The 27502-nt window shown below is 41.7% G+C and overlaps 1 protein-coding gene across 2 annotated transcripts; it reads left to right on the top strand.

Annotated features, from left to right (window-relative positions):
- On the top strand, positions 1–27502 carry dynlt5 (dynein light chain Tctex-type family member 5). Of its 2 annotated transcripts, none has more exons than XM_067990365.1 (5): positions 1–75; positions 2729–2853; positions 20743–20834; positions 22069–22193; positions 25737–27502. In XM_067990365.1, exons 2-5 carry the CDS (start codon positions 2741–2743, stop codon positions 25938–25940), a joined length of 534 nt encoding a protein of 177 aa, XP_067846466.1. In that variant the 5' UTR covers positions 1–75; positions 2729–2740; the 3' UTR covers positions 25941–27502. The 2 variants fall into 2 exon arrangements, with proteins under 2 accessions (XP_067846466.1, XP_067846465.1); XM_067990364.1 differs by lacking the exon at positions 1–75 and adding an exon at positions 217–268.

Genomic DNA, 27502 nt, shown 5'->3' with positions numbered 1-27502 from the left:
AGGTGAGATCCCAGCGCGTTGCCAGGGACAGGTTTGGACAAATAAACAGTGGGTTCAGGTTATTCCTCATTTCTTGTAAGTTAATTCTTGTGGTGCAAAATTTACGTTTAAGTGCAATAGTAAAACTGGAGGCAAACAGCTTAAATATTAGTAATGGATTTCATACACCTGCCCCTAGCAACGAGAGCGGAAAAACTGGACGCGAAGTAATTGTAGAGATTGACCTGAAGTGTAACGTGATGGAGCTGGTTCACAATAACTGTGCATGGTCAGAGTTAAATTCAGCCTACAGTTTTCTTTTATGTATCTGTGCAACCTGCTCTTTCTGAGCTGCTGTTTTAGTTGTGTTTAACTCGTCTGTTTTGTTTACCACTGGCTAGTTGAAGTTGACGGTCTCAACATTTGTAATGGTTGACTGAGCCACAGCTCCTGAGTAAATCTTAGTCCCATGGAAGCTTGTACTTTGTTAAATTTAAGTTTCTGAACCTCCATGCTGTTTACATATTCTTAGGGACGCTTAAATTTGATTACATACAAGTTAAAGTAAATATAATCCCTCCTTTTAAAGAGGCACCATCCCTTTAGAATATGGCAACCCATTTTATATTGTTTTCCAAGCGTTTAACAAGGTGTTGCAACTTGTATTATTGGATCAGGATTGTTTTTAACATTTGATGATGAAAACACAATGGGGGAGGGGAGGAATTATCCCACATGAGAAAAGAGACAGTTCAGCCCCATTTGTATTGCTACCTTCTCTGACACAGGAATCCATTGCTGAAAGATTTACTATGAGCCACCCAAGGGTGCATTTGATTCTGGGCAAAATTTAACCCTTCCTACTTATTGGTTGATATTTCTGACTGACTCAGAAAATGGATCTGTTGTAATGGAGTTGTTCCTGGCCTCATCCAAGGATTGTGAGTTCTACTCTATGCAGCAAGGGTAATTGGAGAAATGAGCCAAAGTCAATGACACATGGAAAATAGATAAGGAATGTCCAATTATATACAGAGCTTTGCTTTCTACAAAATGTTTCCCTCCATATAAAAATCACTATATGAGCATATCAAGATTTTTTTTTCTCCTTCCTTAAGTTTTCTTAATTTTATAATCTCTGTGGAGTCTCTAACTGCTCCATTATGGATATTTTGAGTTTAATGGCAACTCTTTGCCAATTTTCAGGCACAAACTGATGGGCATTTGAGAGATTGTAACTCAAAGTTGGATTCCTCTAATCAGGTAGGGAAGGTTGTAGATTTAAGGAAAAGAGAGATATTCCACATTAAAAATACCTTTCTAATGACTCCTGTAATGACCCATTGGATAAATGCACCAGGAAAATCTCAGGTTTGCTTCCTCATCCATGCTGAGCTAGTTAATCTCAGCCAGGACAGCATTGGGCTATACAATTTGCCTCAAACATCCCTGGGTGGGAGGTGGGGAAAATCAGCTAAAACTCCTGCTTCTAATTGCCATACAGTGGTCCCTTCCAGAAAGTGTACGATTATGGTGAGAACAGGTCCAGCCTTGTCTGATTTTGGAAAGCGAGTATATCAGCCAAGGTACGGGAGAGCTACAGATGCCTGTGAAACTGTACCCCAGTGTGAATTGCCACCTTCAGAAGAAAGGGGCAGCAAATTGGAAGAGGAGGAAGATGAAGGCAGTACCATTGTTCTGCTTTTTTTCCTGTCCCCAAATAATCTTTCTCTTTTTTTAAAAAATAGAATGTTACACTGAGTTATAAGGGAGTAGAGCCTAGGGAACCACATATCTGTTTTGCTGTAATTACATCATGTAAAGAAGATGTTTATTGTACTTTTGCAAAGGATGCAGAAAGTGTTGCTTAACAGCTTTTGACGGGTGATAATGCCCGTTTAAAATTCCCTTTCACAAGTGTGAAATATCATTGGGTTTAAAAGTTGCTTTTATATAAGTTTTGGGCTGTTAATGCTGCCGGCTCCCAACATGTGGATTTTGTGCAGATGACTTCGCGTCCAGAGTAAATGTGCCAGATTTATTAAAACAAATTGTTGGATTAACTAGGTCCTCTCAGCAGCCAGTTTGAGCAAATCCAGCAAATTTACTTTGGGTTGCTGCCAGCATCAGGAGCTGATGGCACTAATGCCCCACTAAAACCAGTATGAAGGCAACTAAAGTTTGCCATGGACTGATAAAGTTTTGTTTTTTATTGCTGTTTGGTCTTTTTCTCTCCTGTGCTTTTAAAGGAAGCCTTAGCACCACCATCCTCAACTTCTTGTTTCGATTTCTGAGCTACTGTAGTTAGTTTTATTTTGCTTTCATGTTAGAATGAACAATAATTGAAGCAAATTTAGGCAGCAGATGGACCCATTTGATTACATATTCCATTTACTTGCAAATGGCCATTCTTCACACGTGAGCCTAGACACTGACTGTCGACAGGCTATTTATTTGTGGGGAATTACCCCCAAGCCTAATACTATCCTTGCCTGACATCCCGTGTCCCCTTTCCAGCACGGGTCACCGGGTAGTTTATAGGAATGGAATCCCTGCTGATTTTCTTTCCTTTTCCCTTCCCTCCCCATTGTGTTCAGACAGACAGCTAATTTCTTTATTTTGACCATTTTAATTGGGCTAAATTTAGCAATCTAATTCGAGCACAGTTTTCGGGTTCCTGAACTGTTCCCTGTCTCAAAACAATTTATATTTTTTTGATATGTAATATTTAGTATTTTTATGCTTGCAGGTAAATATTATCATGTCTGACATTGCAAAAGACAAGGCAGCTCGCTTACTGAAAAAAAGAGGCAGCTTGTCTTCGCTGAGCAGCCATGACATCAAAACAAAGGAAAATATGGGAAAGCAAAAGGAGTAAGTCATCTGTTAAAATATTTGTTGAGGCTGCTTAGTCACTTTTTTGGAGGTATTTTCTCCCTTTTTCTCCAGCCTTGCATCACATGCCTTGGCAAATAAAATGCCTTCAAACCTTTGACAGTAAATTACTGTGAAACCTGTCACTAGGAAAGACATCAAACTGTTCATATTTTATTATTCTTGTGCAAAAGTATACCTGTGTGTTCTGTTAAGGCTATCTAATTGCTGTTAAATAAACACTGGATACCTTTGAACCATTCCTAGAGACTTCTGTTGTTACTTTTATACTTTGAAGTGTGACACAGAAATTTCAATGTAACACTTGGGAGTGTGACAGACAGGAAAGAAACAGTAGATGGACCATTATGATAATAGAAGCCAATCTCCCATGGTGCTGCTTGTGGTGAATTTAAGGATGAGCTGTTTTATACAAGGTAAATCAGTGGTCTCAATGTTACTGACTGAATAAATCAAATTTATTACCACTTCCACAATGCTTTGTGGTTTGAATTACATTATTGTTAGTTTTCAATTATTAGATTTGTTTAGTTATGTTCCCATTTTTAATTCTTACCTATTTTTAAAGCTCTGGATACACAGGAAGATGTTACAGACAGTAGATAGGCAGGAGTCATATAGTAGTGCTGAACAGTGGGGTTGGGTGGTTTGGAGTGTTGGAAGGGTGGTGATGGGTGTGCAAGCAGTAAGATGGAGGTTGTGGGGTGTCAGAGTGGTTGGGGGTACTGAAGCAGGTCCTTGTGCCAGGGAGCACTGGGTAAGGGTTTTTGGGCTCTAGGACTACAGACTGGTGAGTTGGAGCTTAGAAGTAGTGAGGAGGGTTGGCATATGTGACAGTAGTTTTTGGTTGTGGGAGCATTGGGATGAGATGAAAAGCGGTAGGAACTTTGGGACTTTTCAGATGTCTCTGGGAATGTTTACTGTGTGAAGGAATGAGGATAAAGAACAATAAATAAGTTTCTGCTTTAGCTATAATATAAAAATAATGTGATCGCGTGCATTTTCTGTGTCAGGCTTCGGCATCATGCTTCTTCATTCGCACCAACTTTGGCGTCATACTTTCTGATTTTCTCATTTCATATTCATCAAATTATAGCTCAATAGCCAAGAAATGCAATCAAAATTGATAAATAAAGCAGAATCTGAACCAATCAAGTCACTCCAAAAAAAAAAGTTCAAAATCCTTTCAACTACGTCCAATTGGAGTTTGATAATTACCAATTTGGAGAAAAAAATGCCTCAGGAAATTAAATTACTCTCAACTTTTTTTGTCTACCATCTTTGTTCCTCAACTGGCTGACTACCCCTAGGTAACATGATGACATAGTCATGACAGAAACTTGGCATCAACTGGGGTCGAGACTGGGAACTAAGTAGTTCTAGCTCTAAAAGTTTGAGCGAGATAGGAAACAAAAAAAAAGAGGAACCATAGAAAGAAAAGGTTTTAATAATGATGGTGCTCAGATAGAGTCTATCTGGGTTGAGTTAAGAAATAATAAGTAATCTATTAGCATATTGGAAGTGCACAATAAACCACCAAATAGTGGGAAAGACATTGAGGATAGCATTTGGAAGCAATTCAGAAAGGTTTGCAGGATTTCCAACAGAATTTGAGGGACTTTAAATATCCTAGATTATGTCCACATCAGAGACTTGAACGCACAATCTAGGCTGACACTACAGTTTTTTTTTATTCATTCATGGGATGTGGGCGTCGCTGGCAAGGCCAGCATTTATTGCCCATCCCTAATTGCCCTTGAGAAGGTGGTGGTGAGCCGCTTTCTTGAACCTCTGCAGTCCGTGTGGTGAAGGTTCTCCCACAGTGCTGTTAGGAAGGGAGTTCCAGGATTTTGACCCAGCGACGATGAAGGAACGGCGATGTATTTCCAAGTTGGGATAGTGTGTGACTTGGAGGGGAACGTGCAGGTAGTGTTGTACCCACGTGCCTGCTGCCCTTGTCCTTCTAGATGGTGGAGGTCGCGGGTTTGGGAGGTGCTGTCGAAGAAGCCTTGGCGAGTTGCTGCAGTGCATCCTGTGGATGGTACACACTGCAGCCACAGTGCGCCAGTGGTGAAGGGAGTGAATGTTTAGGGTAGTGGATGGGGTGCCAATCAAGCGGGCTGCTTTGTCCTGGATGGTGTCGAGCTTCTTGAGTGTTGTTGGAGCTGCACTCATCTCGGCAAGTGGAGAGTATTCCATCACACTCCTGACTTGTGTCTTGTAGATGGTGGAAAGGCTTTGGGGAGTCAGGAGGTGAGTCACTCGCTGTAGAATACCCAGCCTCTGACCTGCTTTTGTAGCCACAGTATTTATATGGCTGGTCCAGTTAAGTTTCTGGTCAATGGTGACCCCCAGGATGTTGATGGTGGGGGACTCGGCGATGGTAATGCCATTGAATGTCAAGGGGAGGTGGTTAGACTCTCTCTTGTTGGAGATGGTCATTGCCTGGCACTTGTCTGACGCGAATGTTAATTGGCACTTATCAGCCCAAGCCTGGATGTTGTCCAGGTCTTGCTGCATGCGGGCACAGACTACTTTATTATCTGAGGGGTTGCGAATGGAACTGAACACTGTGCAATCATCAGCGAACATCCCCATTTCTGACCTTATGATGGAGGGAAGGTCATTGATGAAGCAGCTGAAGTTGGGCCTAGGACACTGTCCTGAGGAACTCCTGCAGCAATGTCCTGGGGCTGAGATGATTGGCCTCCAACAACCACTACCATCTTCCTTTGTGCTAGGTATGACTCCAGCCACTGGAGAGTTTTCCCCCTGATTCCCATTGACTTCAATTTTACTAGGACTCCTTGGTGCCACACTCAGTCAAATGCTGCCTTGATGTCAAGGGCAGTCACTCTCACCTCTGGAATTCAGCTCTTTTGTCCATGTTTGGACCAAGGCTGTAATGAGGGCTGGAGCCGAGTGGTCCTGGCAGAACCCAAACTGAGCAGGTTATTGGTGAGTAAGTGGCGCTTGATAGCACTGTCGACGACACCTTCCATCACTTTGCTGATGATTGAGAGTAGGCTGATGGGGGCGGTAATTGGCCGGATTGGATTTGTCCTGCTTTTTGTGGACAGGACATACCTGGGCAATTTTCCACATTGTCGGGTAGATGCCAGTGTTGTAGCTGTACTGGAACAGCTTGGCTAGAGGCCCGGCTGGTTCTGGAGCACAAGTCTTCAGCACTTCAGCAGGGATGTTGTCGGGGCCCATAGCCTTTGTTGTATCCAGTGCACTCAGGTGTCTCTTGATATCACATGGAGTGAATTGAATTGGCTGAAGACTGACTTCTGTGATGGTGGGGATATCGGGAGGCGGCCGAGATGGATCATCCACTTGACACTTCTAGCTGAAGATACAGTTCAGTACTGAAGGAATGTTGCACTGTCGGATGTGCCGACTTTCAGATAAGATATTAAACCAAGGTGCCATCTTCCCCCTCATGTAAACCTAAACGATTCCATGGCACTATTCGAAGAAAGGCAGGGGAGTTCACCCAGTGTCCTGGATAACATTTATCCCTCAACCAACTAAAACAGATTTTCTAGTAATTTCTCATTGCTGTTTGTGGGACCTTGCGCTGTGCATGTTGTCTGCTACATTACAACCATGACCATACTTCAAAAGTACTTAATTGGCTGTAAAGTTCTTTGGTATGTCATAAGGTCATGAAAGGCACTATATGAATGCAATCGTTTTCTTAAAAAGAACTGGGGTCTTAAAATGCATCTAGGAATATTTCCTTAATCACTTTGTTGCATGCCCAACAAGCGAAGATGCAGTGCTACATCTCGTTTACAGTAATAGAGCAGGATGTGAGCCACCTGATGGTAAAAGGACACTTGGGGAAAGTCGTGATCATAACCTAAATAGGTTCACATTGAAAATAAAGAAAGAAAAGAAGCAGTCAAAGTTAAAGATGTTGGGCTAGAAATTAACTAAGTTCAGTGGGGTTATGGGGCCTGACCCAGATTAATTGGTTGGAAAAATTATAAATCAAATACCATGCCAGCAGTGGGAGGTATTTAAATATGAACATTTTGACTGGGCTCTAAGAACAATCCCAGATTCTCCAATCTCTCCATGTAACTGAAGTCCCTCATCCCTGTTATCATCCTGGTAAACCACCTCTGTACCCTCTCCAAAGCCTTGACATCCTTCCTAAAGTGTGGTGCCCAGAATTGTACACAATACTCCATCTGAGGCCTAGCCAATGATTTGTAAAGTTTTAGCATAACTTCCTTGTTTTTGTATTCAATGCCCCTATTTACAAAACCAACTATCCCATATGCTTTCTTAACCGATTTATCAACTTACTCTGCCACCTTCAAAGATTTGTGAATATGTACCCCCAGGTCCCTCTGCTCTTGCACCCACCCACCCCCCCAAAATAATACCATTTAGATTATACTGCCTCTCCATGTTGATCCTACCAAAGTGCATCACTTCACTCTTAGCCACATTAAATTGCATCTGCCATGTGTCTGCCCATTTCACCAGTCTGTCTATGTCCTCCTGAATTCTGCTACAATCCTGCTCACTCAATACTATGTTGCCAAGTTTTATATCATCTGCAAACTTCAAAATTATACTCCCTATATGCCAGTCCAGGTCATTTATATATAACAAGAAAAGCAATTGTCCTAATACCGACCCCTAGGGGACCCCACTGTATACTTCTTGCCAGTCAGAAAAACATCCATTCACCACTACTCTCTGCCTTCTATCCCTTGGCCAATTATGTAGCCAAGTTACCACCATTCCTTTAATACCATGTGCTTCCATTTTCCGAATTAGTCTGTAATGTGGTACTTTATCAAATGCCTTTTGGAGGTCCACGTATACAATATCTACTGCATTGCCTTCATCAACCCTCTCTGTTACTTCATCAAAGAACTCAATCAGGTTAGTCAGACATGATTTGCCTTTGACAAATCCATGCTGGCTGTCCTTTAATAACCCATGCTTCTCCAAGTGGGAATTAATTTTATCCTTGACAATGGTCTCTAGTAGTTTTCTGACCGCTGACGTTGGACTGATTGACCTGTACTGATTTATCCCTCTCCCCTTTTTTGAACAGAGGTGTAACATTTGCAATCCTCCCGTCCTCTGGTACCACTCCCATATTCAAGGAGGATTGAAAGATTGTGGCCAGAACTTCTGCTATCTCCAACCTAGCTTCCCTCAGCAACCTAGGAGATATCCCATCTGGACCGGGTGACTTCTTAGCTTTGAGTGATGCCAATCTATTTAGGACCTCCTTTCTAACTTTTTATCCTATCTAATAATACTCTTCCACTGTGACATTAACTTCATCCTCTTTTGTGAAGACAAATGCAAAGTACTCATTCAGTACCTCAGCCATGCCCTCTGCCTCCACAAGATCATTTCCTTTTTTGTCCTTAATCGGTCCCACCGTTCCTTTAGCTATCCTTTTAATTTTATATGTTTATAAAAGATTTTTGGGTTCCCTTTTATGTTACTTGTTAATCTTTTTTCATACACTCTCTTTGCCCTTCTTATATCCTTTTTTAATTTGCCCCTGCACTCTCCGTATTCTGTCTGATTTTTGACTGTATTCAGTACCTGACATTGTCATAAACCTCCTTTTTCTGTTTTATTTTAACCTCTCTTTCTTTTGTAATCCAGGGAGCTCTAGCTTTGGAAGCTCCATCTTTCCTCCTTATGGGAATATGCTTGATTTGTACCCAAACTATCTCTGCCCTGAAGGCCTGCCATTGCTCATTTACTATTTTCCTGGCCAATCTTTGTTTCCAGTCCACCTGTGCTAGATCCGTTCTCAAATCACTAAAATTGTCTCTCTTCTAGTTGGGTATTTTCACCATTGATTTTTCTTTGTCCCTTTCTATAACTACTTTAAACCTTATTATATTACGATAACTATTACCCAGATGTTCTCCCACTGAAACACACTCCTCTTGCCCTACTTCATTCCCCAGAACTAGATCCAGCACTGCTTCCTTCCTTGTTGGGCTAGAAATATAAGCCTCCATGATTTAATTAGCATTAGCCCTTTTCCCACCATTCAGTCTAAATACTGAGTCCACTTTGAAAATACATTTATGGGAGTACTTAGGGCATTTCTCCTACAACTTAACTGTAGTATTATTCAGCTTGAAATGCTTTATCCAGACACAAGAAGTTTGTTAGGACAAAGTCTATAACTGCAATGGTTAACATACTGTAGTACAAAAATCTCACATATCCAACTTTGCACTTTACTGAGATTGAAGTTTAAAAAATACTTAGTGTGGCCATGTGAAAATTTCAAATGCAAATACCCACTTTTGTGGTTTAGTGAATCCTCATGACAATTTTCTCCCCATCAACAAAATTTGTGGAAATTAAATAACTTCTAAAGTGATCCCAGTGAACCCTACAAACGTTGGAATAAATAGTTTGTTACAGTGGCATTTTTTTTAAATAAAAAGACTGTACAGCAAAATGCATTTATGTTTTTTTTTACACTGGTTGCCACTACCCAAGCTTATTTAGGAATTATTTTTGTAGAATTTGGTTTGAGGCTTATAATAAAATTAAATTGGCATTTGAAGATTATAACTATTTACTAATTAGAATTTAACTTGTGATTCTGTGTCTGTTCACGGTTGTTTTTTAAAAAAATTTGTTCATGGGATGTGGTTGTCGCTGGCAAGGCCAGCATTTATTGCCCATCCCTAATTGCCCTTGAGAAGGTGGTGGTGAGCTGCCTTCTTGAACCGCTGCAGTTCGTGTGGTGAAGGTTCTCCCACAGTGCTGTTAGGAAGGGAGTTCCAGGATTTTGACCCAGCGACGATGAAGGAACGGCGATATATTTCCAAGTTGGGATGGTGTGTGACTTGGAGGGGAACGTGAAGGTGCTGCTGTTCCCATGTGCCTGCTGCTCTTGTCCTTCTAGGTGTAGATGTCGCAGGTTTGGGAGGTGCTGTCGAAGAAGCCTTGGCGAGTTGCTGCAGTCCATCCTGTTTGCTTTGTGTTGAGATCTGTGTTGAACAACGCATTAGCCAATAAACTATCATGCAGATATTACTGGAGTCTATAGCTGCTTTTTCATACCAACCGAATCGTGCCACTGACCCAGCAATATTTACCATTCTAGCTTAGGACTGATCTGCATGTAGTGCTAAAGAAAAATGAAATGCTACAAACCTTAAGTTGTTGTGTACAAATGATGTGCAGATGTGTGTATAGCTCTACTATCATTAATACAATGCCCATTGCTGCTCTGAACATTCTTGTTCTTGCCAAACTTCAAATATATCACTACTTGCCCTTCCTCTTGTCTGCATCTTCATGTTGAAATCAATACTCTCCTACTCCATCTCATTCTTTCCCAGCATCTCAAATGAAACTCCTTGCCTTTCTCGGTTTTCCTTTCTTCTTTCAATCTATAGGTGGCTAAAACTCAGGCTTGACGTGAACTAATGAATACCACTTGATTTATGTTGTCTTTTCTTCATCTCCATTCAAACTTGTCCTACACTAGGGGTTTAATCCTTCACCTAGGTTTCACAAAAACAGAGCATCCAATTACAAGAGGCAGCAGACTAGCATCAGGTTATATGTCCACCCTCTGCAAAGTGTCAGGCCAAGGAGAAGAAAAATTACTACCAAAAAATGAACACTTATGAGCAAGGACCCCTCTGGGGAAAAAAAATGTTTCCTTTTTTAAAAAAAAGTGATTACTCAAATTTGTAAATTATTTTACATCCATAACCAGTGTAACAAAGTTTATTTACCAGCTTGTTTGGCTCAGATCTGAAAACCTAGCTAGCTGGAATTTAAAGGCTGAATCCACCTATACCCTAGGATTTGGGAAATAAATTGTATATATTTTTTCAGAGGCCTGTGTGAAGTACGGAGATGCCCAAGACAGACACACACTCACATGTTTTCTTTAGTTCTTGACTGATCTTAAGATTTATTGTGTGCTAACATACAGTCTTTAACTATTGCTTAGCTTCTCGCAATTGGGTTTTGTCATAGGCATCTATCTTCAGTTGGTGATTTCGTAGAACTTGCCCAAAGATTGAGGTTTGTAGTTAGCTGGACACGTGGAGGTAAATTTTAACCCCCAACAACGGGTGAGTTGGGGGCAGGTGGGGAGTAAAAATCCTCCGTTTTCAGAGTGGGACCGCATCCCGGCTCCAACACCTTTGAGATACTTGAGATATTTAGTATTTTGTGTATTGCAATAATAAAATGAATTTAACCTTATCTGTTCGGGTTTCCCGTCGCTTCCCATTCTCGTCAGGTGAAAGCAGGCGGGAAGGGCCGGATCCATGAGGTGAGTACCTTTGTTGCACTGCTTGTGGGCCCGGAGGAGCAGGAGTGCTTCATCCAGGCCCAACAAGCTGGCCGACAGCAGACCCCCCCCCCCCCACAACAATGATGATAATGGCCCTCCATCCATCCTCTAACCCCCCCACCAGTTGATGGCCCTGCCCGTGGTGGACCCCATTTACCTCCGACTCTTCATCCGACCTCCAGCAACCTCTGATCTCTTCCTCAGGCCCCCCCCCCCCGATCTTGATCTCAGCCCCCCCCCCCCTCCCCCCGGATCTTCTCCCCAGCCTATGATCCCACCCTCCCTCCGATCCCCAGCTGTGGCTTGCCGTAGCAGGTCTTCCTGGCCAACAGCCAGCCAGCCTGTCAATCAGGAGCAAATATGAGCAAGAAAAACATGATGTGAAAGAGAGTGCAACAACATGTTCAGTTTAAGATCGCACGGGCACCAACTTCCCGCCTTGAGTCACTAAAGCCTGAGGTCTGTTTAAAGAGGGTGAAATTAGCATTGGGCAGTGGCGCAAAACAGACAATAGCAAATCGGCAGCCCATTTTACACTCCGCCATTGACTTCAATGGAAACGAATATCGGGGGGGAGTGCAAGACAAATTTCACCTCACATGCACCTCCTGTGCACTGAGCTCATTATGGGGCCTAGTAAATGAGGGGTCCTCCCCTTAATGTGTCTGGGCACCTGAGCTGTGCTTTGGGCACCTGAGCTGTGCTTCAGACACATGATGCCCATTTGAAACAGCATTTCAAGAAAAGACCACACCAGAAAGCTAACTTTAGCCAGCAAGATGGCCCTGTCCTTTCAATAGGGCCAACCTTCTCTCTGCCACTTTGCTTCATTTTTTTTGTTTGCCTTATAATTGCCAGTCCATTAAAGAGGTTGTTATGCTTATCATGGTAGTTGGGGGGCAGAAGCAGTGGCACCATATGAACAGCCAGAAGCCTCTTCATTGCTGCTACTGCCTGACATACTGTCCCCTGACTTTTGTGGGGCTCCCAATGCATCGTGTGTTACGTGCCAAGATTGCCTCTAAAATATATAAAAGGGTGACTTTGCATTATCTTGCAAAGTCAGCTTATTTCTGCACAGGCACATGCTGCACATTATGAACAGCAGTCCTGGCGCCAATTCACTGGGACCACATTAATGGCCCTTATAATTGAGCTGTTTTAAATAGAAAATGTAATCCTTATGTTCATTAGAATGCCTTTTAGCAAAAAAAAACAGCAGCCCCTGATTACTCTGGTAGCCTGCATTTTCTGTTTTATTGTGGACTTGTTCGGAACATTACCGCTAAGTGTACGGACATAAGACTTAAATGGAAATTAGTAGAAAGTAAATTTAGAATGGAAAAAATCTTTAAGAATGCTAAATGTTTGTAAATATTTACTAAAAAAGATAATGGATGCAAAATACAATTAGCTGCAATTGTGAGGGAGTTAATGTACTAGAGAGATGAGCTTGGTAGTGCTGAATGGCCGTTACTCATCCCTGTGTTTTCTTGTGACCTTCGTAACTTTGAATATATAAAAGACCATCTGTATTGCAATCTTGCCCTCGTTTCCTTAGGGAATCCAAGCCATTTCTCAGTTATATTCAGCAAGAATAAACCTAAGCTGTATTCTGTATCCGATGCAGTGACTTTCCTAACTGGGATGTAGACATAATGTGATGTAACACAGAATTATCTAAAATATGTTGGAACATTAAAGGGGTAAATTAGTCAGTTAAAAAGGAGGAAAATGGCTACAATTGTAGCCAAAGCACCCCTAGCAAGGTTTTCCTTCTGCGTCCCCCAATCCTTGGCCCCCTCTTCTTTCTCTTGTACTTGCTGCCCCTTTATGAAACCTTCCATAGACGTGGAGTCAGCTTCCACATGTACACTGACGACACCCATCTTTACCTCTCCCACCTCTCAACCCCTCCACTGCCTTTGTGCTGTCGTACTACTTGTCTGACGTCTGCTCTTGGATGAGTCTTAAGTTCAATTAGTTAAGCATTGGAAAGACTGAAGAAGTCATCTTTGGCCCCCACCACAAATTCTGTGCCCTTGTCACCAACTCCATCCCCCTCCCTAGTCACTGTCTGTCTCAGGTTGAACCAAACTGTTCACAACTTTGGCATCCTGCTTGACCCTGAGCTGAGCTTCCGACCCCATTTCCTTTCCATAACAAAAACTGGTTACTTCCACCTCCGTAACATTGCCCACTTCCAACCCTGCAGCAGCCCATTTGCTGCTGAAACCCTGGTGCGCGCTTTTGTCACATCCAGACTTGATTATTTAAATGGTGTCATAGCTGACTTCCCATCCTTCATGCGGTTTTCACCGACATACATTTGGCTCCTGTCCCCCAATGCCACAAATTTAACACTCCTATCCCTCCATGGCTTCTCCCCTTTCTGTCTCTTTAACCTCTACCAGCTACAACCCACCGCAAAACTCTTTGTTCTTCTGACTTTGACATCTTGAGCATCCTCCTGCTACACCAATGACGGCTATGCCTTCAGACATCTAGGTCCCACTCTCTGGAATGTTTTGCCGAAACCACTCTGCCTCTCCACTTCCATCTACATCTTTAAAACCCACCACTTCCATCAAAATTTTGGTCCCCACTCCCAATATCTCCTCCTTTTGGCTCAGTATCCATTTTCCCGTGCGCTCTGTGAAGTACCTATGGACTTTTTTTTACATTAAAGTTGCTATATAAATGTCGACTTTCTCAATGCCAAATAGTTCCAAAACAGTAAGAAATCTTACCTACTGATGTGGCCTATATTAAACTCCAGAAAGCTTGGGTGGCCAGTTCTTTTATTACATGAAAGTAGGCTTGTCTGATGCAGACACTTTGGGCATGATTTTAGCTGGGAGCCGGGAACCCAGCCTGTCTTTAGATATTCACGCGTGGAGCCTGGAAACCAAATGAGTGCATCGCAATCTGTGATTGCAACTCAATTGAAGGTATTTGTGCTTCCGGGTTTCCCTTGCGCCAGACATCCAGATTGGCTGGCTGCCCGTCAGGAGGGAAAAGAGCCACGAGTTGGAGAGGGGGGTGGGAGGGAGGGAGGGAGGGTGAGAGAGATAGTGGGCCCTGGAATAAATTGGGGGGACATGGATGAAATCGGGTGGGACTAGGATAAGATCGGTGGGGGGTGGGGGGAGGGGGGTTGGTAGTCCACCATCAGTGGTGGAGGGGGATCGGCCAATTGCGGGGTCATGTCGCGCCAGGGAAGCTTGTTGGGCCTGGATGAAGCACTCCTGCTCCTCCGGGCCCACAAGCAGTGCAATAAAGGCACTCACCTCATGGATCCGGACCTTCTCGCCTGCTTTCACCTGACTTGAATCAGAAGCGATGGGAAACCCGAACATGTAAGGTTAAAGTTGTATTATTTTTGTAATACACAAAAAATTAAGTACCTCAACTATCGCAATGAGGTACATTTCACCTTTAAGTATCGGCCCGCTGGCTTGAAGTGGGGTGGGACTTCCGAGCGCCTGTCGCGCATGCACACATCAGGAAGTGAACACACTTGGAGCTGGGATGCGGTCCCGCTCCAAAAATCCACTTTTTACTGCCTACCCACCCCCAAACCACCTGTTCTCGGGGGGGGGGGGGTTAAAATTGTCCTCTTTGCCTCTGAAAATCTGCAGTCTTTTTGGCAGGAATCCACTGGAACGATCGGAATCCAGGCAAGGACCCGGATATGCTGAGTACTGGCTTAGCGTAGAAATTTCCCGGATGATAAGGGGCTTGCCCCTTACAAGATCATCAGCACCAGAGTTCCTGCACCCTGGGCATTCAGTGGGATCTGGTGTATGGCTGATGCAGGTGTTCTTTTGGAGACCGGGTGTACTAACTGACCCGGCAGCCCATGTAAGGACCACTCAGTGATCCAGGCTGGGATCATGGCCTGAACGCTCAAGGAATTGCCACCACATTTGTTTTACTTTTTAAAGCGACCCCCTTTGTAGGGCCACTGGGGGCATCTAAAGCATCTTTTCAGGAGGAGGCTCGAGCACTTGTACTGATCTGTCCGGCCTCAGATGTGCCCCAGTGCCATGGGCGTGTACCTTCTCTCTTGTACATTTACCAACATCTTGGGAGATCGCGGTCTTTTCATCTTCCTTAGGGGAGAATAGGATCTATTCAGACTGCGAATGACATCATTGACCTTTCCTTGCCATTAATTTGGTAGAGTGGCAAGATGGTTCTTTTTTGGGGTTGCTATAGTCCATTATCTGTAGTGGGTAAGTTGTTAGAGTGTATTCTGAGAGACAGGATCTACAGGCATTTGGAGAAGCAGGGACTGATTAGGAACAGTCAGCATGGTTTTGTGAGAGGAAAATCATGTCTCACGAATTTGATTGAGTTTTTTGAAGGGGTAACCAAGAAGATAGATGAGGGCTGTGCAGTAGACGTGGTCTACATGGACTTTAGCAAAGCCTTTGACAAGGTACCGCATGGTAGGTTGTTACATAAGGTTAAATCTCACGGGATCCAAGGTGAGGTAGCCAATTGGATACAAAATTGGATTGACGACCGAAGACAGAGGGTGGTTGTAGAGGGTTGTTTTTCAAACTGGAGGCCTGTGACTAGCAGTGTGCCTCAGGGATCGGTGCTGGGTCCGCTGTTATTTGTTATTTATATTAATGATTTGGATGAGAATTTAGGAGGCATGGTTAGTAAGTTTGCAGATGACACCAAGATTGGTGGCATTGTGGACAGTGAAGAAGGTTATCTAGGATTGCAATGGGATCTTGATAAATTGGGCCAGTGGGCCGATGAATGGCAGATGGAGTTTAATTTAGATAGATGTGAGGTGATGCATTTTGGTAGATCGAATCGGGCCAGGACCTACTCCGTTAATGGTAGGGCGTTGGGGAGAGTTATAGAACAAAGAGATCTAGGAGTACAGGTTCATAGCTCCTTGAAAGTGGAGTCACAGGTGGATAGGGTGGTGAAGAAGGCATTCAGCATGCTTGGTTTCATTGGTCAGAACATTGAATACAGGAGTTGGGATGTCTTGTTGAAGTTGTACAAGACATTAGTTAGGCCACACTTGGAATACTGTGTACAGTTCTGGTCACCCTATTATAGAAAGGATATTATTAAACTAGAAAGAGTGCAGAAAAGATTTACTGGGATGCTACCGGGACTTGATGGTTTGACTTATAGGGAGAGGTTGGATAGACTGAGACTTTTTTCCCTGGAGAGTAGGAAGTTTAGGGGTGATCTTATAGAAGTCTATAAAATAATGAGGGGCATAGATAAGGTAGATAGTCAAAATCTTTTCCCAAAGGTAGGGGAGTCTATAACGAGGGGACATAGATTTAAGGTGAGAGGGGAGAGATACAAAAGGGTCCAGAGGGGCAATTTTTTCACTCAAAGGGTGGTGAGTGTCTGGAACGAGCTGCCAGAGGCAGTAGTAGAGGTGGGTACAATTTTGTCTTTTAAAAAGCATTTGGACAGTTACATGGGTAAGATGGGTATAGAGGGATATGGGTTAAGTGCAGGCAATTGGGACTAGCTTAGTGGTATATACTGGGCGACATGGACATGTTGGGCCGAAGGGCCTGTTTCCATGTTGTAAACTTCTATGATTCTATGTTGGAAAAGAGTGCTGGTTAAATGCATAGTCCATGAGAACCATTTCAGAAGCTGCATGGAATACAAAAGCACAAGAAAATTGACTTAATTATAACGAAACCAATAGCAATGATACAAATTTCAAGTATCACTGCAAGAGATTAGACCCCCCTCTCCCCAAGGGCCAACAAGTATCAACCAGTAACATGAGTGCAAAGAAAGCATGCACAAAAAATGAGCACCTGATCTAGATCAAGTGACCTGCTCATGCATTCAGTAAATTATATCATGTTCAGTTTATATGTTTTTGTTCCCATTTAGGTGCAGGATGGAGAATAGAGCTTTTGTTTTTAATTTGGCATCCAAAGTTGAGATAAGCACTCCCAAGCTGGGAATACAGCAGAGCTAGATGTAGAGTAAAACTCCCTCTGCTTAGTCCCAGCAATGTACCTTAATTCTAACCTCAGAACAACATTCCCACTGCACTGGTGTGAATGGTTTTGCTACTGCCTGAACTAATTTTGCTTTGGATTTTTACAAATAGTAGAGAGTGGAAACTTTTATAAGTATATATAATTTTGGGGGAACAGAAGATGCTGTTTGGCCCCACAAGCCTTTCCCTTTTTTGATCTCACTATCATTTAATTTGATCCCTTACCAGAAAGAGGTGCCATTGCACTACTGGATGTATTCTATAGGCCACCAACTCGTGGGAAGGATATGGAGGAGCAAATTTGCAGGGAAATTACAGAGAGGTGCAAAAGCTCTAGAGTAATGATAACTGGGGACTTCAACTATCCTGATATAGACTGGGATAGTAATAATAATATAAGGGGCACACAGGGGGAGGAATTTTTGAAATGTGTTCAGGATAACTTTCTTAACCAGTACATTTCCAGCCCGAGGAAGGAGGCATTGCTGGACTTGGTTCTAGGGAATGAGGTAGGCCAAATGTCGCAAGTGTCAGTGGGAGAGCATTTAGAAAACAGCGATCATAGGATCATAGGTTTAGAATAGCTATGGAAAAGGACATGGGCCACTCTAAAGTAAAAATACTCAATTGGAGGGGGGCCAATTTCATTGGGATGAGAACAGATCTGGCCCGGGTAAATTGGAATCAAAGATTAGCAGGCAAAACCGTAGTTGAACAGTGGGCGGCATTTAAGGAGGAGATGGTTCGGGTACAGTCTAGGCACATTCCCATGAGGCGGAAAGGTAGGGCAACTAAAGCGAGAGCTCCCTGGATGACAAACGAGATAGTGAGTAAGATGAAACAGAAAAAGGGGCGTATGACAGATGTCAGGCTGTTAACACAAGTGAGAACCAGTCAGAATATAGAAAGTTCAGAGGGGAAGTGAAAAAGGAAATAAGAGGGGCAAAGAGAGTATGAGAATAGACTGGCAGCCAACATAAAAGGGAATCCAAAAGTCTGCTACAGCCACATAAACAGTAAACGAGTAGTAAGGGCAGGGGTGCGGCTGATTAGGAACCATAAAGGAGATCTACTCATGGAGGCAGAGGGGATGACTGAGGTACTAAATGAGTACTTTGTATCAGTCTTTGCCAAGGAAGAAGATGCTGCCACAGTCTCAGTAAAGGAAGATATAATTGAGATACTGGATGGGCTAAAAGTTGATAAATAAAGGCGAGCTGTACTTAAAGTAGATAAATCACCTGGTTCGGATGGGATGCATCCTAGGTTGCTGAGGGACGTAAGGGTGAAAATTGCAGAGGTACTGGCCATAATCTTCCAAACATCCGTAGATACGGGGGTGGTGCCAGAGGACTGGAGAATTGCAAATGTTACACCCTTATTCAAAAAGGTTGTAACGATAAACCCAGCAACCATAGGCCAGTCAGTTTAACCTCAGTGGTGGGGAAACTTTTAGAAACAATAATCCAGGACAGAATTAATAGCCACTTGGATGAGGGTGGATTGATTAGGGAAAGCCAGCATGGATTTATTAAAGGCAAATCGTGTTTAACTAACCTGATAAGAGCTTTTTGATGAGGTGACAGAGAAGGTAGATGAGGGGAAGGCAGTTGATGTGGTGTATATGGACTTTCAAACAGCATTTTATAAAGTGCCACACAGTAGGCTTATCTTCAGGATTGCAGCCCATGGAATAAAGGGGACAGTAGCAGCATGGATACAGAATTGGCTAAGGGACAGGAAGCAGAGTAGTGGTGAACGGTTGTTTTTCAGAATGGAGGGAGGTATCAATGCTGGGACCACTGCTTTTCTTGCTTATATTAATGACTTGGACTTGGGTGTACAGGGCACAATTTCCAAATTTGCAGATGACACAAAACTTGGAAGGATAGTAAATAGTGAGGAGGATAGTGATAGACTTCAAGAGGATATAGACAGGCTGGTGGCGTAGGCGGACATGTGGCAGATGAAATTTAACCCAGAAAAATGCGAAGTGATACATTTCAGTCGGAAGAACAAGGAGAGGCAATATAAACTAGAGGGCACAACTCTAAAAGGGTACAGGAACAGAGAGATCTGGGGGTATATGTGCACAAATCATTGAAGGTGGCAGGACAGGTTGAGAAAGCAGTTAATAAAGCATATGGGATCCTAGGCTTTATAAATAGAGGCATAGAGTACAAAAATATGGAAGTCATGATGAACCTTTATAAAACACTGGTTCGGCCACAACTGGAGTCTTGGACAATACTCCAGTTGTGGCCGAACCAGTGTTTTATATATGTCCAAGAAACACTGAAACATCGGGGTAGATTTGTAGAATTGTTGATCTCGGTCCTTATCACATTATGTAAGCACTCGAGTGGATGCCCGCTGTTTCTTCATACATTGGGAGAGAAATTAGTCTTGTGCTCCTGATAACAACCAATTTCAGAGTGGGCTTGACAGATGACTTAAACTAGGTTGGTTGTTAGGCGATAGATGTTGTAAGGGAACAGTAAAAACACAGGGGCACTAGGAAAGAAATGACTTTTTATAAATAAAAAACCCAGAATGTTTTATCATTTTGATAAACTGTTATTAGTCCTCACCCATTTTAGTAAAAGAAGTTTACAGAATCTTTCAGTGGTTTGTCCTCCCAAATAGTAGCTGTGACATGCCTCAACCAGAGATGAGTTTAATGTGGAATGTATTATGTTTTAATCAGGGGTCACCATTTTCTTCAGATAATCTCACTGGAAACAGTCCATTATCTTGATTTGATTGTATTTTTGTTGCTACAAGACATTTCAATGGAATTCTGGGGGCATTTTTCTGGTTGCAGTGAGTGGCCTCAATATTGAATTGTCTCTCCGTTTTGGCTCTGCAATACTTGTTGGATTTAACAGTCACTGTTCTTAAATGTTGTGCCCAGCATTGGTCAGGGTAATATAGCTATAAATTTGAACTGGATGGATCTGGTTTGGGTAAACAACAGTTCAAAACTGCATTTTTATACTAAAGTGTTCCTAATGCCTGATGGTTGTTTGCACATTATGTTTTTTATGGTTATCTTGAGCACTTGACTGTCAATCTGTTTTTCCTCAGTCTCACCATCTGTCACTTAAGATAATTAGCTTTGAAGTGACTTGTAAAGGATATTTCATCAACATTTTAAATTTTAGTTCTAAACTTTGCTGGGTTATTGTCCAGAATAATTAATTTTGGTTGAAAATCAGACCCCCAAACCCACCCAACATAAATTTATGCCCTTACCTTGGTTTCTTAATGTGCTATCTGGAAGCGGGCAGCAATTTGCTGCCGGTCATCTGCCACTATTGCTCAGAAATCGTTCACTAGAAGGCCTCTTATTTTTTCACATTTCCCCTGCTTGGCATGTTCTTTGATGTATTGGCCAAAGAAGTCAAAAGATGTTCACAGTTTGTTTTTGAGCAACATAATTCAAAATGAAAAAGTTAATCTAATTTTTTATAATTGTTTTTTGTTTTTCTCTTCCTCCCTGCTCATACTGTCTTTCTTTCTACAGTTCCATGAGTACAGTGTCCTATATGGATGATCCAGGCCATCATGATGACATTCCACGTCCCACACTACAAATGGAAAATACATATCAGTTAGGTGAGTTGAGGTTTGTCAACTTCCTAAGCTTTTCATAAGTTAATCATACAAAAACAGTAAGTCATTATAACCTGGACAGATTTGATGAAAGCCTCTTTTTCTCTGTCCATAAGTTAAATGAGATTTCACAATTTCAATTCGGTTCCCAGTAGATTGTGCAGTCTCTCAACCAAGCCACCAAAATAGCTAGATTGAAAAAGATGTTGAGGGATAGCAGAGTGTGCTGAAAGCCAATTGTGCACTGGAGTGGATGTGGATTTGCACTGATAGTTACGCATTGTGAAGAAGATTGAGTAATGACTGTGTAACCAAACTGCACAGGATTGCTTCAACTGGATTTCAGTCATTCCAATTCAGAATTTTTAAAAGTTTACGGTCATTGTTCTGTCCGTCCTGTGTAAGATCATAAACCAAGTATAGCCAAAAACGTTCTTGGTACTTAAGCCAGGCTGCCGTGTTTTGTTAGGGATGCAAGATCTACTGCACCTCAACGTTCTGTATCAATCCAAAAACTACATAGAATATCGGCCTAACAGAAAATGCTGGAAATTCTCAGCAAGTCAGGCATCATCTGTGGAGAAAGGAACAGTTAATGTTTCAGGTTGATGACCTTTCGTCAACCTGAAACATTAACTCTGTTTCTTTCTCCACAGGTGAATTCCCTGACCCGGTCCAAAATCATGGTTGCTACTCATTTCCAGTGCAACTAAGGTACCTGCCTGAATTGGGAGGGAAAGGAATTTTACTGTGGCACCTTGCCACAGCATTAGGAGCCCGATGGGTTTCAGGTACTCCAGAAAAATTTGAAAAGAAAACTTAATTCCTCCTGCTTGTTTCAGGAATATAATCAACATTGCGGTACCAGCCTTTAAATTTCTTAACTTTCTTCTGTCTCGCCACACCCCTGCCCAGATTGATACTAGCAATGTCTAGTCCGGTACTTTCAGATGTCCCTAGCATTCAACGTTGCTAAGGGTGTAACTGAGGAAAATACAAAAAGGAGGTGGAACCCTGCCAGATCAGAGTTCTGCCCCAAATTCCACGCTGCTATGGGAGATCAAATAGTACTTTACTAGTATTGCTTTAACTTTTATTTCACAGACGTTGTAAGGGTACTTTGAAGTTTTTTTCCATAGACTTTTCTTCCTCCTTTATACTATTAAATCGATAATATACTTAGTTAATTACCAATCTAGTTTGTTCCTTATTTTAAAGAGATAATGCCTGTTTCCAGTTCCTTCAAAGTATTTCCCAGGGGCCACTGTGAACAATATTCTCAAAGACGTCCTGACAAGCTACTTGCAGGAGGAGAAATACGAGCCTGAACTATGCAGACAGATGACTAAGACCATCTCTGAGGTAAGTTGAATTTAAAGCTTTGCTTCCCTGCCTAACCTGCCCCGCACGCGCCCCCACCGCCCCCCCCCCCCCCCACCCCATTTTTACCAAATACTGAAACAACAAACATCACTGTGAAGCATGATGTTGCATCAAAAAAAACCATTGTATTGCTTGCTTGTGACATTATAATGAAAATGCATATTCTCTATTAGTCAGACCCCCATCTGGATAACTGTCTGCAGTTCTAGTTACCATATTACAGGATGAATATTATTGCCCTTGAAAGGATACTGAGGCAAAGGACTAAGATGTTTCTGGATATGAGAACTCTAAGTTGAGGAAAGGTTAAGGAAGTTTTAGCCATGGTGTGGACAAAATATAAAAATTAGGAAGTTAGGAGGAAAAGGATAACAAGTTGTGGAATAAGGTCTTGAGGAAGGGTAGAAGGGTTCAGGAGGCAACTAGATGAAAATATATGATGAGAAGGAAGGTAGGCAAAGTTGATCTATGAAAAAGGGATGGGTTTATTGAGCCGAAAGATCTTTTCCTATTGCTAATGATTCTTGTGTTCCATCTATTCTCCCTTGCCAGTAATCAATGAAATATTTTAAGCTTTAGAAATAAACCCTAAATGTTCATATTATTAAAACTAATCTAGTAACTGGAATCAGAAATACTCTACCTTAATAATCCTGTTTCTGGCTCAAAGGACTTTTCACTTTTGTTAATATTTCTAATATCCTTTTGGATGGTTCTCTGCAGCTTCGAGTTGCTCAAGTCACTGAATGACTACCTATTAATTGATGACTGTACATAAACAATTCTTTGCAACCAAATTGAATTCTTAAATAAATTGTATGTTGTGGGAGCTAAGTGACTCAATTAGCACACCGTCTGTTCGCCTCTGAGACCTAGATTTCAATCAAGTCTACACAGACTAGATGAAAGTCTCCACTCTGCCGCTGTAAGGATCCCAGGTGAAATGTGTTTGGAATAGTTACCAAGACTTTTTTTAATCAATTCAGATTCCAATCTGTTACCCATAAGGGAGGGATACTGCAAATCCTCAAAGTATTTGCCCAACTGTACAACACAAATTCCACTGCAGAGATTTTATAGTGTAGTAATTCAACAAGTCAAATTTTAATTTAAAGGACCGAATCCCTCAAGTTTACTGCATTTTCCTCTTCTTACCTCCAGTGACTGTGGTATAAGACAATGCTCCCTCATCGAGTTTAAGTCATAGAGTTATACAGCAAGGATAGAGGCCCTTCGGCCCATCGTGTCTTTTTTAAGCTATTTTTTTTTTAAAGTGTCAAAGTAAAGCAACTATTTCTTTACTAGTCTCCCTCCATATGAACTTGACCAAGCAGCAAGAGGCAGTGGAATCAGGAACAAGCAATACCTCTTTGAGCTCACCATCAAGGTCATACATCTAGTTTGAACAGAAGCAACTCTAGACGCACCTCTTTTACATTTTAAAATGAGCACTAGTTTACAACAAAGATGTTTAAAACTATGCAAACACATTAATGGTAAGAAAGAACATTTTACCACTGGACAATGTACAAAGTTTTAAAATGTCCTACAGCCTTCCCATTGTATTATCAGTAGCAGGACTGACTGACCATCTGATCCAAACTGAATAAGAATTCTTCACACATTCAGAACTGGAGCCTCCCCCCTCCTATGACAATTTTATAAATCTAAATAAGACATCTCAGTCAACTAATAATAAATATCAATAGAAGTGTATGCAAATCCCCCTCCTCCCTGCTATAGAGGCAGTAAAAAGCTTCCCAGTTGTTTTAACAGGAGCTACTGCAAGGGAAAGTAAGAGGGAAGTACATCTTTTTAAACTTAAATTGATTAACTAAATAATTTTATTTACTCTAACACATTTAAAAGGTTGCACATAAGACATGCTTACACTATACCCAAGAACAGCAATTCTACAGTGTACACCACAAATGTAACCTGTTATATGAGCAATTTATATTTACTGCCCCATTTCCTGTAATACAATCTGCTGTGAGGCCCTGAACGTGTAACAGGCAGCACTTGTGGCTGATATCAAGTCAGTTGGAAAATGGGGATGGGAGAGTTGATGAGGGCAAGCCAATTAATAGTAAGTGTATATATTAGGAAAGGGAGGCACTCAACTAAATCATCCAAGCACATGTGGTTGTATAAGATTAGTTAACTCTGAAGTGCTGCTGCAATGCTGAGCATTAACACTTAATGCAAGATCAATTTTCCCATCTCTCTGTCTGGTCATTTCATGGTCCAAGTCATATTAAGTGGGGGTCATTGCACCTTCCCAGAGATTCTCTCTGGAGGGAAAATCAGATTGGGGGTTTCTTCCTTCTGACAATCCAAAGTGAGCATGGTTTGTTGCCTGCTGGACCTTTACATGTCTGGGAGAAAATGAGGGTACTTGCTCTCCTAGGAAAAGCAGTAGGTCTTTGGGAAGTTTTTGCTGAAGTTAAGAGGAAAAAAAAATCCAGACAAAATGAAAACGCTCTTGTTAGCCTCCAATGACAAATTTTGATCCAAAGTTCCCATATTTCTGCATTAAAATCTATTGAGATTCAGAAAATGAGAAATAATATTTTTAATGGTGGTGTTGATTTAAAACTGTAATTTATTGAAGTGATTAACCTTCAAACCGTCTTTCACCCTCACCTGCCATGCTGGTGAAATTAAAAGTACAGCTTTCTCAAAGCCAATATACACCAAGGAATAAAATATTAATGTTTCTCATAGAACACCTTTAATTTTTACTGGTTCAAAATTGTTCAGCTTTTATAAATTGAGTCAACTAGATCAGAGGGATAGGCCCATGGCAAATGACATCACCATGGTTGAAAAAGGTAGGAGAGATTAATTCAGCATTAGTGGTTAGGTAATAGCAAACTTAGGTTTTGAAAAGGAAAAGGAAAACTCAGGAGTTCCACAGTTTTGAGGTTCCAGAAAAGAATGAATTGGAGTAGGAAACATAGTGATGAGCCTTGATTTCAATACATATCGATCGAGGAGGAAATGTGTTTAAACAGCATATTTTGGAGTTTGAAGGAACAAGAAGGTTTTATTGATGGAATGGCTCGGCCTATTGAAGCATCGCAGAAGAGCAGCACATGGGTTCAATATCTCATTCGTCTGATTTCTGAATCTCTCGGCCTGTGCCACTAGGGGAAGGGGCCAAAAAGAACCCTTGTATTTCTCCATAGGATAGCAGTAAAAATCAAGGGAAGATCTCTTTTTGAAAATAAAAACCTGGAACTCCGCTTAATAGCAGCACTGGAAAAGCCTTGGATGAAGATATACCATGTGCTACCTTGGCGTTGGAAGATACATGATGGGAGGGAGGGTAAAGCCTTAGGGTCACATACCCTCAAGATAGATATATGTACATATGGAATTGGAGTTTATAGGAATTGATATCACATACACCATGGGACATGATGGTTCTCTTTTTGCTGGGAGGGGAATTGTTACCTGTGGAGGGCAGCAGGTTGTGTGTGTATGTAATTACTGTAAATTAATACTTCTCATTTTTAGGTTATAAAAGCTCGAGTAAAGGATCTCATGATTCCACGATACAAGATTATTGTTTTAATCCATATTGGACAGCTGAATGATCAGAGCATGCGCATCGGCAGCCGTTGTCTCTGGGACTCCACCACGGACACATTTTCTTCCTTCTCTTTCTGTAACCGCTCTCTCTTTGCTGTTGCTAATGTTTATGCAGTGTACTTCGAGTGAAATGTACCTGTACAATATGGTGAAAAATTGTGAGAATAGGACTGAATATAAACCTCATACTCCAAGGTCTATTAGGAAAAAAAATCATATCTGCTATTTGACATCGGTGGTGCTCAACATGGCCTGGGGCCGTTTGTAGCCTGCCTCCCCCTCATTTGTGGGCCTCAGCAGACTTGTTGCATTCTTGTCCTATCTATGGGATGTTGACCGAGTTGGGATTTAGCCTTGTTCCCTCTTCTTTTCTTGCTAGCAAAGGAAAGCAAGAGAATGTTATTGGGAGGTAGGGTTATCCCAGCTTCTGTATAAGCAACTGAAAAACCCTTTTTAAATGAACAACTATTGGTCCCATACTTTTTCTTTTCCTGTGTGGAAGTGCCTAACTTGAACTTGGTAGTATAATTAAAATCAAGAGCTCATTGTGTAAGGAATCGCAGGCACAGATCTGATTGCTAACACACTGATAGATACTCTCAGCAAAAGCACTATCAAGCAAGACATCGGTTGGAATTGTGGATCTTGAGAGAAATATTAGTGAAGTGATACCATAGCAAATATTTATCAGTGTGCAGAAGAACCTTGAAATCCCCATGCTAAATATGTGTGATCTCAGCCTCAGAAATTAAATTTTTCAAGCCATTACAATTCTAAAAGGCAATAAACCCATGAACTGATGGCAATATAAACTCAAAATGTGCATTTAGAAAGATTTCAACTGTGTGTCTGAACAGGCATTAATGTGTTTCTAAGCTGTCATCCCACATTTGACCTTAATGTTATTACCTAATTAAATAGATGAAGATAACATTGGAATGGCTACGGAAGAAATGGAATGTCCAGCTTGCCCCTTCAATCCTTTCCAAAAACAGAGTGGACTATTTAAAACCCCTTTTTATTTTTCAACTTTCTCCCTTTTCTGTACCTTTTCTTCTGAAGGCACTAACTGTTGCTGGAGAACAGTTCCATTGGCACTGGCCTCCCTCCAGTAACTTGCCCAGGTGACCAGGTTATTCAGCTGACCCCAATTATTTGCTTACCTGAGATTCACAGGTACACGTCCCAACAGGAGTCATTGGATGTAAATCAGGGTTGGAAAGCCTAACTTTTTTTCCGCCTTAGCTGAGGCAATTGTAGTATTCCCTGCTGCTCTGGCTGAGATCATCTAGCTCTGCACAGAGAAGGGATGGAACCCAGAACCTTCCTGGGCTCAGTTCCACAGTGGATAATGTGTTTACCTACTGAGCCATCAGGAAAGCTCTTTAAATAGTTTCTAAATGTTTTTCTACCATGCCCTCATATTTAGATCACGCCAATGCCTATATGCCTCATTCGTTAACCATGGATGTAAAATAGAGGGAAAATATACTGAAATGAACATGAAAAATCAAGTCTAAATATTGAAATCTGGATTTTTAAATAAAACTATTGAAAATATGGTTTTATTTTCATATTCCAAAAGTGTTGATTGCACAAATTGCCCATCATGACGCACTATTAGCATTTGAGGCAATAAAATTCTATTTTTCTCTGTTCATAGAATCATATTTCTAGACATATAGTTTGAA

This window comes from Heptranchias perlo, chromosome 9, assembly GCF_035084215.1.
Source record: "Heptranchias perlo isolate sHepPer1 chromosome 9, sHepPer1.hap1, whole genome shotgun sequence".
Taxonomy (NCBI): domain Eukaryota; kingdom Metazoa; phylum Chordata; class Chondrichthyes; order Hexanchiformes; family Hexanchidae; genus Heptranchias; species Heptranchias perlo.
This window is presented reverse-complemented; position numbering and strand designations above follow the sequence as displayed.

What these genes read in the sequence shown, in the direction of transcription:
- dynlt5 (XM_067990364.1), top strand. An exon ending in AATATGGGAAAGCAAAAGGA is followed by an intron (nt 2,854 to 20,742) that starts GTAAGTCATCTG and finishes TTCTTTCTACAG; the next exon opens with TTCCATGAGTACAGTGTCCT. An exon ending in TGACTAAGACCATCTCTGAG is followed by an intron (nt 22,194 to 25,736) that starts GTAAGTTGAATT and finishes TCTCATTTTTAG; the next exon opens with GTTATAAAAGCTCGAGTAAA.